General features: G+C 43.3%; 1 protein-coding gene across 8 annotated transcripts in view; it reads right to left on the bottom strand.

Annotated features, from left to right (window-relative positions):
- The window catches only part of nrxn2b (neurexin 2b), a 749542-nt gene that overhangs the window by 396819 nt on the left and 339073 nt on the right, over positions 1-13650 (bottom strand). For all 8 annotated transcript variants that reach the window (XM_086165979.1, XM_086165985.1, XM_086165983.1 and 5 more), the window contains one exon: positions 7428-7589. In XM_086165979.1, the coding sequence (XP_086022105.1) occupies positions 7428-7589 (162 nt within the window). The remainder of the gene's footprint in view (positions 1-7427; positions 7590-13650) is intronic.

The raw sequence follows: 13650 nt of genomic DNA, 5'->3' as shown, positions 1-13650 counted from the left end.
GACATACAACATTCGCACCCTCATTCACATATCATGTAATGACAGCCATTCATTCATTCACATGTCATACAGAGACATACAAATTTGCTCTCTCAGTCACAGCTTATAAAGACACATACAATCATTCACCCTCTTATTAACAAATATGGGCAATGTAGGGTCTCCAGTGAAGCTCCTCCATGTGCTTAGACTGTGTGGAGAACACGGAGAACCCTGAGGAACCCCACGCAGACACGGGGAGAACATGAAGAGTCCAAACAGAAAGGCCTCTGTTGGAATCCAACCTGGGATCTTCTTGCTGTGAGCCGGAGGCCCACTACCTTTCAGTCTATGTTTTTAATTTTATTTTTTTTACCAGTCCCCCTCTATTCATCTCAAACAGCCTCCAGCCTTATGCTGTTTGTTTGCACACATTTGTGTGTGTGTGTGTGTGTGTGTGTGTGTGTGTGTGTGTGTACTCTCTCCTCTTCCCTCGCTCCCTCTGCGAGTGCCCACGCTCAGCCGCCCAATTCACAACAGCAAGAAAGACACTTTGGGGATATTCTTAAAGAGAGCATCCTTCGGTTATCTCTCCCTACATTTGGCCACACCATCGCCTGTACCCTGCACCCCATAATACTGTCATTAGCAGAGATTAGCCCTGGTAATTAGCTACAAGTAAGAAAAAAAAAATACTGGCAGCTATTAGATTACAGCTCATCTGGTGTTAGGAAATAAAATATATAAATGGAAAACATGTGTAGGTGTGGAAATGAATACACTTGGCAGCAGGGATGATCCAGGTGTAAGTGTGTTTGTATGCGGATCACCTCGGGGTTCCTAAAAGAAGGGTCGTATTGGGATTATTGAGAATGCGGTGCGCCGCTTTATTCCAGGAAATGCATGAAAGTTTATTAACTCATTCACTCATTCATTATCTGTGGCCACATAACCTCACTCACACATCATAAAGAGACAGAAAACCATTCATAAGTCTGACAGATGTCAATCATTCACTCTCTCATTCACTCAATCCACGATTCACCCTCTCATTTACAAATTGCATAATCAATCTGATACCTGAATGGGAGGGTGAGTGGTTGCAGGCGTTCTGATCGACAGGCGACAGGCTGAGGACAAACCCTGCCTCTCGCCCAATCGCAGCCGGGATAAGATCCCCCGACTGCGGGATAAGCGATACAGATAACCAATGAATGAATGAATGAAGTCATTCTGATGCGTTTACGCATACAACGGTTCCCCGCTGTCTCACCTATCTGGACCATTCTATGAAAACTAGACAGCAGGTTGAGCTCTAGGCATAAGGAATGAATTAATGACTTGATTAATTTAAGAAAGCTAACAAATGAACAAAATTAATTAACAAACTAAATAACTGACAAAGTAATGAACAGATGAATGAATAAATGAATGCATTATTTATGTATCTACTATTATTACTATGCTAAAGTGGCATCACCCTGTCATTTCATGCTTTTTTTCTCAGTTTTGCTCAAAGTATAAATGTACGACCAATAGACCGCATCGGACTCTTACCGCTGCATCATGTTCAATATTATGCCCATTATCGGCTTTGGTTGCCGGGACAACAATATATGTTTTTGATTTTTTTTTTTTCCTGTTTCTCTCTTTGTATTTATTCATCACGAAAATGTGAATATACCGTTTAATGAATGTTGACAGGTTTTTTTTTGCCGTCTGTGGCTTTAGCTTGAGAGGTGACACTCAAAGGAGGCTTCAGACAGAATGTCAATAGGGAGTCGGTGTGTGTGTGTGTGTGTGTGTGAGTGTGTGTGTGTGTGGGTGGCGGTCCATCCAGTGTAGTCAGAGTCAGTCGAAAAAGAAAAATCAATTTTTAATTTGGCTGCGAGGACGGCGGAGCCGGCGCACTGACGGTGCCGCCGACTTAATTACATAAAACTGCCCCGAGAAAAAGGGAGGAGGAGAGGCGGAGTGGTGAAGGGAGGGATGGGAAGAGTTGGAGGAGGAGGAGGGGGGAGAAATGGGCGAAAGCAAGGTCATCAGGCTGTGAGAGAGATGGTGAGGCGGTGGCGGTGGCGGTGGCGGTGGCGGTGGCGGTGGCGGTGGCGGCGTAAGCGTCGGAGAGACAGATGGAGTGATCTGTGGAAAAACGAGGCTGGAGGGCCGAGGGGCTGCGAGACCTGGTTTTTACACACACACACACACACACACACACACACACACACACACATACACCGACTGTCCTTCAATTCAGAGGACGCTCTCCTTCCAAGGGTACTGCCCAAATCTTCTTCACCAACACCGTTTTGACACAGTCGCGCCAATTCCAACTGATGTTAATATTCCCAAACACTCTCCGGTGCAGACGGTATCCAAGGAGTACTCTGTTCGCACACACACACACACACACACACACACACACACACATATTAAAGGGCTTCGCTGTCTCCTCGGGCTCCTCCTCGCTCTACTTCCACCGCGCTCTTCCCCTTTGGACGCCGGGGCCTGCAGGCGGCCGGCCGAGCGAATCAAAAGCGTTTGGCCACGGCGGCGGCATGAAAGCGCCGCCCTGGACCGTGACGGCCGATAATCCCAGCTCTGCCGCCGAACTAACAGGGGATGAAACACGGCGCTGTCCACCCTGCACCATCCCACCATGTTCTATCGGCGCTTCCTGCGTCTCAGGTCCATTTTTCCCATCAGCTTTAACATTTGCAGAAGGCTGGGGAGGTATCCACATCTTCAGAAGCTACCAGGATCTGACATGATATCCGTGTTTATTTATCTACTGCGCGGGTGCTAGTGGTTAGTTATAGCAGCTAACAGGTCCATGGTTGGATTCCAACTTTTATCTCAATATTCTCCTTTTTTCCTCCCACAATCCAGGAACATGCAAGAGCTTCATTGGAGACCCCTAAATGCCCAGATGTTGAGTGTGACCCTTTGTGAAGGATTAGCAGATCAAATAGTGAATAAATAAATGTATGTATGAATATATAAACCAATTCATTTGGTATTTATTTAATTTATTTATTCCATCATTCATGTGTTTATCAATATATTTATTTCAATGCCGCTCGCTGAGCAGGGTGTTTTATATAATGTGTACAATGTGTGTTTTACGTAATGAATAAAGTGATGTACAGGAGTAACTGTGCATGACCTGATTATTTTATATATGTCTTCATCCATTCATTTATCTTTTTTCATATTTTTAACCCAAATATTATCCTGGAAAAAAAAAAAAGGTTAAAAAATAAATAGAAAAGAAGAAGAACATGTACATCACAAAGCTACATAACAGAAATGGAAACAGTGAAAAGAACGCCGCTGTCGGAAGGTAAAGAAACCTTCTTCGGTGGCACAGCCTCCTGGGACGGATTTCAGTGTTCTGCTTCCAAAGCGAGAGCAAACCAACCGCGTTTGTCTTGCATTCATGTGTCAACGACAAACCACACTCGAGGTCCATTTTCAGGCATTTGTTTTCGTTATCGTTTACACCAAACCACCGATGGAGAGACCGCAAAGTCCTGCAGAAAAGCCTCCTTCAACGACTTCAACAAGTCGCAGCCCTTTCCAGAAAAGACAGGAATTAGCATTTCCAGCTAGTTCAGTGCAGAGGATTTTTTTCCATTTGAGTCGTGAATAGTACTTTGTACAATATTCACGTCATCTGACAAAAGGACTTGGATTGAGTTGGCACGAGGAAAGGATGAATGGAGGCAGCTAATTGGCTGCGGCGACCCCTGAAGGGAGCGGTTCAATGGAAAAGAGGAAGATCAGGCAAAATTGTTAACGTGACCGTCTTGCACCCCTCCATAATGGTACATCCCGATAGAGGACCTATCGACATGGTGTATAAACCCTCTGCTCTTGATGGAGGACTTCATGAGGAGTTTGTGAAAGCAGAGCAAGGCTTTGGAACGGTCGTGCTGGAAGGGAAACAGATCCAGCCGACAAGCCTGCAGAGATATTTTCTCACTCTCTTCACTCACACGCAGGACGACATGTAGTTGGAAAAGAATCCCATTAAATAGCTCTCCCCCTCCTTCCAGCCGGGTTCTTTTGACAAGGAAGGAATGTCTGATTGCTTCGTGCAGGAGACTCCACTCTGAGGAAGAAGAGCATGCCGAAGCCCGGGAAAGTCACGGCTTGATGCCGCTAGTCATTTGTTCATACGCCGTTCGTTCGTGCATGTATGCATTTGCCGGTCACGTTTCGACATATTCACCTTTTCATCCCCACCTCAACTTAGGTTCTCCACTGAGCCTCCTGCATGTGGGAGCATTACGGATACGAGAACAACACTCCGAAATCTGTCGGAATCGAAGCCAGCCTCTTGCTGCGAGGCGGCGGCGCAAATCACTGCTGTCATCATTTATCCAATACCTTATTTCTCACAATAACCCTGAGCGTTAGCACTCTTTTGTGCCACAAAACAAAATTCCAGAGGACGTCAATGAAAAAGAGGTTACTATCGGTAGAAAAACACCAATACGATCTATCACGGGAAGGAACAGAGATATTCATCTTTGTAGTTTCAGGTCGCCCATTAATTAATCCCCGAACGCATTGTAAGTCTTACCCGTCACTTGAAACTTTCATTTTCTTCTTCCTCCCAATTTGATATATTTTAACTTCAGTCGGCACTCCATTAAAACACGGGGCCGGTAAACGCAGCTCCATCATCTGCCGTTTCCGCCTCCGCCGTTATACATATTCAGCGCCCTGTTAATGTACTTCGCCGCTCCCGGCTATTTCTCTCTAATTTCCTCCGTACGGCATTATCTCGTCTCGGGCCGGTTATTGAGCGATCACTCAGGAAAACCCGGGGGTCTCGGACGCTTTGTTCCCCGACCGCCATCTGCTCTCGCTTTTCCAATTTTCCTTGCGTTTGCTCTCTCGCTGTTTGCTTTTGGCGGGAACGTGATTTCTCGTAAATCCGGCCCCGGTCTTGATGAGCGTGAGGATAGTAAAAGGCCACGGGAAGTTTTAAGACCCTCGGGGGTTCCTTTTTTTTTTTTCGATAGCGACCCGAATAATGAAAACGTAATTCTACGGGTATAATTAAGTCGGAGAGGGCGATTACTCCGCGATTCATTAAAAGCCACGGCAAAAGTAATTACTTGTTCAATCATTGTGTTTTTTTTATGAGAAAGCACTTTGCCGCTATGTTGTGCCGCTTCTGTATAAGTCTTGCCGTTTGCAACGGACGCTAAAGATCAGTGCTCCTCTTAAAGCTCCTATTAGATTGTCATGGAGATGTACAGCCGTTCACTCATTCATTTACAACAGAGGTGTCAAATTCTGGCCCGCAGTGTAATTATATTTGGCCTGCGAAGCCATACCAGATGACCATTAGAGCTGACCTGCCAGTATTTTAGCCTGCATCTTTATTTTAGTGCATCTACCCTGCTACAAATCCTCAGAATGTTCATTGAAGGATATTATTATTACTTAATTGGTATATTACTGTTATTTTATTTTTTTTACATTTATTGTTAGCCTAAGGAAAAAGGTTACTGTTGAAATTTAATTGAGAAGGCTGCAAATAAAAAGGGGCATACCATTTTTTATTTAAGAAATGAATGCAATGCGTTTATGTTTTTGTTTTTTTTTTTAATGTGAATTTCAATTTTGCCTGTGTACAATATTAAATTATATATCCTACAGTATTAAGCGTTGCTGTTCGGTATTCAGTTTTTAAACAAAACTCGTTTATGTATATTGTTTATTAAGGAGGAAGATTTTTTTTCAATAAATATAAATTTTTGCCCGCAACTTCATCCCGGTTTTGAATTTTGTCCCACTGCGTATTTGAGTTTGACAGCCCTGATTTATAACCTTAGGACAAATTCAACCATCAACCTTTCATTCACACATCTGCACAATGCAGGGTCTCCAATGAACCTCCTGCATGAGTTTGGACTGTGAGAGGAACCTTTGCAGATATGAGGAGATGTGGAGACCCCAAATCTGTTGGAATCAAACCAGGAACCTCTTGAAGCGAGGTGGAGGTGCTAACCGCTGATTTTTATCTATTTATATATTTCTCACTCTAACACTGAGTGCCTGCACATCACTGTTCTTTATGCGAATTGCACGAAATGTCAATGAGAAAGAGGTTACTATGGTGATTGGTAGAAAAATACCATTTATTCCTCATATAGACAGGAAACTATTCAATTGTTCATTTACATCTCATATAGAGACATGCAGCCATTCACTCTCTCATTCAACCATCATGTAAAGACTGAAGGATAAGGGCCATTCCTGTGAGGACAGCAATATCCTTATTCTGTCCAGAAATACATGGTTGGAGAGAGGAGTAAAAGGAGGGAGCCTCAGACACAACCTTTCAGAAACATATAACGCCATACTGGGATCAATACCAAGATGTAAAAGCACACACGGACCATCAGGATCAGCCTCCGGTAACTTCCACCTGAGGCTCAGTCCATAGGATCCAACAAAATCCACGCCTTCTTTTCACATTCTGAGAAGTTTGGCTCCACCCTTCCCATTCAAACCCCTCGAAATCTCCAAAAGTCATATCTTCATTCCCACCTCACGACACCCCCATTAGCATAACAACCACCTTCCACCTGGTTTCTGCAGATCAACTCCTCGTTTTTTATATCAAACCACCCTAACCTAGACCCCCCTACAACCCTGGCAGGTATAGTCAGAAACTCCTAATAGGTCATCAGAACTGTAGAAGCCTCAGGGATGAGGGCTGAAAGATGTTCAAGGGAAGAATTTCAAATCCAGTTGTCAGTTGTTTAATTTGGGTGTTATATAGACACACACAGGCACAAGCTCGTTCATTCACATGTGCTACGGAGACATGCAAACCATTTGCTGTGATTGGGCTCTCAGCTTGAAGCGGGTGAGAAACTGCACTTGCTAAAAATGGTAATGAAGTTTGTGAAGTGTTTATAATTTCCCATGAATCGATCACAGGGTATGCAGCGATCCTGCAAAGTGCCCGCCATTATTTATTTGATGAATATTCAAATCGTGATCGTCAAAAAAAATCTTGTGGTCACAACTAGCCTTCAATTTCTCCACTTGATGACGTTTCAGCTCAGCTGTGAAGAACTGAAGAAGCTCCTCAGATGAAGAAATTCAAGTCCAGTGGCTACAACAAGAAGATTTTGACAATAATTCTCCATGACCTTGAAGACTGAGAATCTCCACAGACATTCAAAGCATTACTCTATCATTTCAGCAACTAGCATGTAGCTGTTACCGATAACAGTACTGTCAGGAAGGGATTGTTTGCCAGTCGAGGCAGAAGGCCACCCACATTCAGTTTGGGTCCCTCCGAGGTTTCCACGTGAAATATACCATCAGATAACAGTGTCGCAAGACATTAAAACATGTAAGACATGGCATTTCCCAGTCCTGGATCACTGGCTAAGCTACACAATGATATCACTCACGTCTTTGAGGCAGCCCATGAAGTTGTTGCTGACCGGCGACCCGGGCAGGTCGGCGGTGTTCGGGCTTCCCCCAATGTAGAAGAAGTCATCCGAGCCCAGCATGGTGTAATCCTCCTGGGTGTAGCCGGTGGTGGTCAGTATACCATCTACCGAGATGGTCACCTGGCGTGGATGCGGCCCGTCAGGGATGGTCGATAGTTGATAGCGAGACAGGAAGAAATAAAGCGTGAAGGAAGAGACAAGAAATTAGAAAGATGAGGCCAAAAACAAGGGAAATGGATGAAACGCTTGCGTTAGGCTGGCCCTCGCCCTAAATAATAGGATTTGGTCGCTTGGTTTTGACACCAGTCAGTCTGGGGGGCTTAAACTCTAGAGTGCAGTTGCCTGAGGTGCAGTTCTGGGTAATTACTAGCGGCGGTACAACAACAATGAATGAAGTAAGTTTAAATTGCGGCGAACGGAAACCAAAGCAGGATAAAGACATTCAAATACTGTGTGAGTTGACGGCGGTGTTATTTAAATAACTTAAAATACCTTGACACTACGTCGCAGTAAATCAACAGAATTTAGGTCAAGACTGTAAAACTCTGATATGTACAATTGCTAACCGGTTTTATTTTAGGAGATTCTAACTTATGTTTATTCAATTAAATTAAATTTTAGCCCATTATTTATATTTTTTCCCTAATTAATTTAATTAAATGTGAGTATGCGTCACAAGAGGCAGTACCACCGGAGGTCATGTGGGGCCGGTGTTTCTTGGTATGCTCTAGTCTGACCAGTGAAAACAACAGAGTAGAAGAAGGCAACAAGCTGTCTGGAATACACATGACCGCCAGCACCTCAGCCGCCATCATGTTTGTTATTGAGATGGAACTCGGGCATGAATGCTGAACTCTGCACTGCCCCCTAGTGGATGCACTTCTTCCCATGGCGTCATTTGCTGATGTTTGCAACAGACATCCCTGTTTACGGACGCAACCTTCGGGTGTCATTTTATTGCAGAGAACCTCGATTACATGATGGGCCGATGGGGTCCCTGGCCAATGAGCCCGAACACTTTCAAACAAAACACCTGTCGCTTCACCATTTCATGCCAAAGAGTACACATCGTTTGAACAAGTTGAAATTTAATGGGCCTTACAAATTACTAAGGATTCCCATTGCATTTAGCTTTTTTTGCCAAACATCACGAAGTCATAGATATTTTATATATCGGCAGCTTTTTAAATAACTTTTCAGAAAAACCTGAGACACTGATTTGTCCAAAAATGACTTTGAGGAGATACATGAAAAAATCTACTTTGGGTTATTTTATCACATCACGGCCGTGCCCGTAGCGAAATGGATGAAAAGCAAACCTTGGGTCCTTGATTCCACATCTGCTATTGTACGCAAATGCACATGAAATTACAGGACGGCAGGGGAAACCATCTGTTCATACCGACCACTGCACGCGTAAAGGTCAGGAAGAGCAGATGGTTTGCCAATGCAACACATCGTCGCGCTGTCGTTTCTTTCGAGTCCCTCCGTCGCCGTCCCGTACCCGCACCAGGAGGCGTATTCCCCTTTTTGGATTCAGAGAAGACACCCAAAAACGATTAGCCTTGACTATTATGAACTTTGTAGAGATGTTTCCCCGACGGTTAACAAACTGACGGGTCGGAACCTCGGCAACTGCACTGGACAGATCGGCCTCCCCCAGCTGAGTTCAAACCTCTTCGCTTTTTTTTCTTTTCGGCGTACTTCCCTTCGAAACAGGGCAACTCATTTTTATGTCTGCTTGCCTGCTACTTAGCAAGAAAGATGGGTTCCTATCGGCCCGGAAGGGACCCGGTGTCAGAGAGTGCGCGGGGATTTCGTTTTTGCACCGTGAGTTTCATGACAAGGAGACGGGGGGCCCCTCACCGGCAGCCAAGGGGAGGAAAAACCCAGAGTTGTGGATTTCACGCAAAGTTTGAAATGCCGGACTTGCTCTTGAGGGGAAATTGGCCGATGCTATTTCCCCTCTGCATGACCTGTTTTAGATGGGAGGAGTCAAACGTGGGTTTGAAGGGCCCAGCTAGGCGCTGCGTACCACAAGGCATGCCTCATGGTATGTCCGGAAGGTGACCGTGGAGATAAGGGATCAGCGATGGCCAGCTGCCAGACACCTGTGAAGTTTTTTCGCGGACAAAAGGATGAATTGATGGGTTTTCCGTTCCTGAATTCTCATTGTCCCGTCTTGTCAAATGATACTTTGCATGCATCATGCCAGGATTAGTCATTAGCTCGTTTCTTGATCTGGTGAGACCAAGAAGCGTCGATCCCGGCTTTTCTGAATCCTATCTGAGGTACTAGTGCTCAGACCCGCGGTCTGTGATTCCATCAGACTGTACAATCGTCCCTTGTGGCAACATTACAGGCCGTTGCATCACCGGCCAGAGGAGGGACGGGGTGACGATAGCACAGGTTGCGAGTTGAAACATAATTAATTTTGGATTCACGTGCGCATTTGAATGTTGGCTCTTTGGAAGAAGAAGAAGAAAAATAAAAAGGAGAGAGAGAAATTAATGGAGAGAACTGAGAAAATCGATGTCCTGCTAACCTTCGAGATTGCGTTTTTCCTTTTGAAACACCAACCGATTGCTGTAATACAATTGACACTACTGCTACTAATAATAACTGTGATAATAATAATAATAGTAGTAATAATAATAATAATAATAATAATAATAATAATAATAATAATATATTAATAATAATAATAATGCCAGCAGCAGTACTTTTAATACTAGTAATAACAAAAAGAGCAACACCACTAATGGGGCTAGGACTACTATTAGCCATTCTAGAATAAAAATAAGATAGCAATTATACTAAATCACTAAAATAATAGCAACAGTAATAATAACACTAATCTTATCACTACTCCTACTAATACGACTACTACCAATGGAATGATAATTAAAAAAAAAATTATAACACTAACACAAACAATAACACTAACAATAACAATATCAATGATAATAATAACAATGTTAATATAGCATTACTGCTACTGCTACTAATTATAATAATAATTATCATGATTGAAATTAATAATGGGGATTGTTATTTAATAATAATAATAATAATAATGAGTGGAATGGCAGAACAATTTCCTGTTCTCAGACCCCTTAGCTTTGGCTCTGTTGCCCTGACTTATCTGAGCACAGTTCAATAACTGCTAGGATCTTAATAACTCGCAGGGTTTAAAGCAGCTCAGTGAATCACTGGTACGATGACTTTGGTGACTCAAGCTTTAAGCAAACCTAATTTAACTGTTCGTTTTAGACCTCTTGTTATTTTCACCGGCTGAGATTAAGACTACTGGTAATAGAGGGGATGAACTTCCTGGTAATTACACCACATGATCGGATTACCAGAAAACTGCAGACAGGCTTATACGTGACTCATTTTTAATATTACGGGTCACTTTTCCTTAACATACTTCTGTCTATTATTTGTTTAAGAAATAATACAGCATATACAAGAGGTTTAATAGGATTATCAAGAAGCAGGGAGACCCATATACATGGTGGACAAGCTGCCCACCCTCTCCACCAGACCCTGAGCGGATGGCTGCTACAGCTCCTATAGCAAATGGTCAGATTCAGGAAAACCTACCCACCATCGGTCATTTCCCCACACAATAACTCACTAGCCTGACACCACCGTCTATCTGCACCTCATGGCTTATTTCAGATGGCAGGTTATGAATGCAACACTTATCCATTTGTTGTAAATAAAGCTAAACTATTATTTTGGGCTTGTATTACTCATGTAGTATGTTTGTATGTGTGAACACATGTATGCATGCATCTATATGTGCATGTAGGCATGTTTGTATGCATGAATTTATGCATGTATGTATGTATGTTAGAATGTATGGGTTTTTGCATTCATGTATGTATTTATGTGTGTATGCGCGTAAAGCTTGTATGCATGCAGGTATGTATGCGTGCATATTTGCATGTAGGTGTGTATGCATGTATGTGTATATATATGAATGTACACAGGTATGTCTGTTTGTATATGTGCATGGATGCATGCATGCATGCGGTATGTGTGAATGTTGCATGCATGTACACACATGCAACCTTACATATACATACGTACACATCTATGTACATATGTGTTTATGAATGCATTGCATGTATGCCTGTATTCATGCATATTTGTAGATGCATGTATGCATATATGCATGTATTTGTGCTTGTATGCACATCTGCATGTATGTATCTGTATACAGACACCTTCCCCTACGTTAACATGATTAACATTATAATTCAATCAAACTTGACGGGACAATCTTACCATGGGAGACCACATCGCCCACCCCTGCTGGCACTACACACTGATGTTTTAGGGGGAAGCAGTATTATAATCGGGGGTTAATATAGTAATATACACCAACGGCTGACAAAAAAGTCATAATAAAACTCATTGCGGGATCAGTCAGAACGGGATTGGAGGGAGGAACAGGGCCATTAAGGGATCCCCATCCATCGTTGAACTCCAGTAGGTGTCTGGCAGATTACGCTGTGGCTCATTGCTGCCGCTGTCATTCAACATTAAATAGATCTCAACGTCACTCGGCCGTTCGCAGGCCTTTGAAGAACACAGGGGAGGTTCGGCAAGCCGCCTCTGTAGAATTTTATCAACGTAAATAAAGCAAGGAGGGAAGGTAGTTATCGGAGTGAATTAAAAAGGGGTTGGAGGGATTCAGTTAGTATTTTTGTAAGTAAGGGAGAGTCAGACACAAAAATGGTTGTTAGTACAGTTACAACAAAGATTCGATTCGCGCGGCGATTTCATTGCGCTTTTGTTTTTCATTGATTTTGGTCAAGTGGAGTTGGTGAGGATTCGTTATTGAAAGAAAAACAAAAAAAAAGTCCTCTCCAATCCGCCGGTTGTGGCCAGATCCAAGATTTTTGGATTAAACGCGACGTTTCCCCGTGCGGCAGAGAGTTGCCGTTCCCGGTCGAGAAGAAAAACATAAAAATGAATACAACCACAGTAAGAGGATCACACACAAGCCGTGCACTCGGAACAGAAAGAGGTGAGTGGAGGTGGAAGTGGAGGTCATTAGAGACAATACCACGATTAACAGCTGGAGTTAAAAACGAGAAGTGAAGGTTCCGGCAAGATGCAGAGAAAGATGAGCAGACAGGGGGGGATTTAAACACAACACACCACAGAAGATGTCAGAGAGATGAAGACGAAACCCATTTTGGATGGAAAGAAAATAATTAAATGAGAAATTATTAAAAAAAAAAAAAAAAAAAAAGGATGGAGAGGCTTATGTACGAGTGGCGTGCTGGGCAACATCTGCATTCTCGGGCGGGTGACGCATGCGCGATGAGATGCCAGGGAGCTCGACAACAAATGGGGATTTTGGACGCGGGATGGCGCCGGGGGGTAAGGGTGGAGTCTGGGCGCCGTCATCCATCACGAATGGAAAACAAGAAAAAAAATAAATAAATGAAAGCAGAGGCCGTTTAGAAGAATAGGGGCCGGGGAGGGGGGGTCGTTGAGAGGGTGAGAGCGTCTGGGTGAATAAGGTTTCAAAAGCGAGATGTAATTCTGTCTCATCGCAGAGAGACAGGAAAAGAAAAACCTCTACTTTTTCTCATCGCACTTTGCGGCGCGCTGTAATTGCACCCCCAACCCATAATTTTGCTATTTCTAAATCGAGGCCAGGGTCCAGTGCCTGGAGGAGGCAAGATGGATGGATCGGAGAGATTTATTCCTTCCATTGCATATTCACCCAGAATCTGAAAATCTGTCTTCCCTCTCACGTCCCCCAACCTTCCTTTTTTATATATGTACACAACCAGCGAGGTCATTAATTATTAATTTTCAACTTTAACTTACAGAAATAATTTTAAAAAGGAAATAAAAAAAAAAAAAAACAACAAGTGGGTGTGGCTAACGTGTTCCATGGCCATATCGATTATATTAGCACCACTGATATATGTATGTATATATGTTAGCCTCAATATATACATATACATATATGCTTAATGTAATCCGCATTTTCAAAAAAGCGAAGAAACAAAAAGCCAAGAGGGAGAGGGGGAGGAGGAGGGATCACGTCTCGTCATGCAAGAGGTGAAGCCGGTAAAATATAAAATATATATAAGTTAGTGTTAGTGTTAATGAGGGGTCGGTCGCACACAGGGCAGTGTCTCCGGGGCAG

This window comes from Fistularia commersonii, chromosome 19, assembly GCF_037954325.1.
Source record: "Fistularia commersonii isolate RoL2024-O1a breed Wild chromosome 19, RoL_Fcom_v1.0, whole genome shotgun sequence".
NCBI classification, from domain to species: Eukaryota; Metazoa; Chordata; class Actinopteri; order Syngnathiformes; family Fistulariidae; genus Fistularia; species Fistularia commersonii.
The sequence above is the reverse complement of the archived record's forward strand: the minus strand, read 5'-3'. Positions and strand labels throughout refer to the sequence as shown.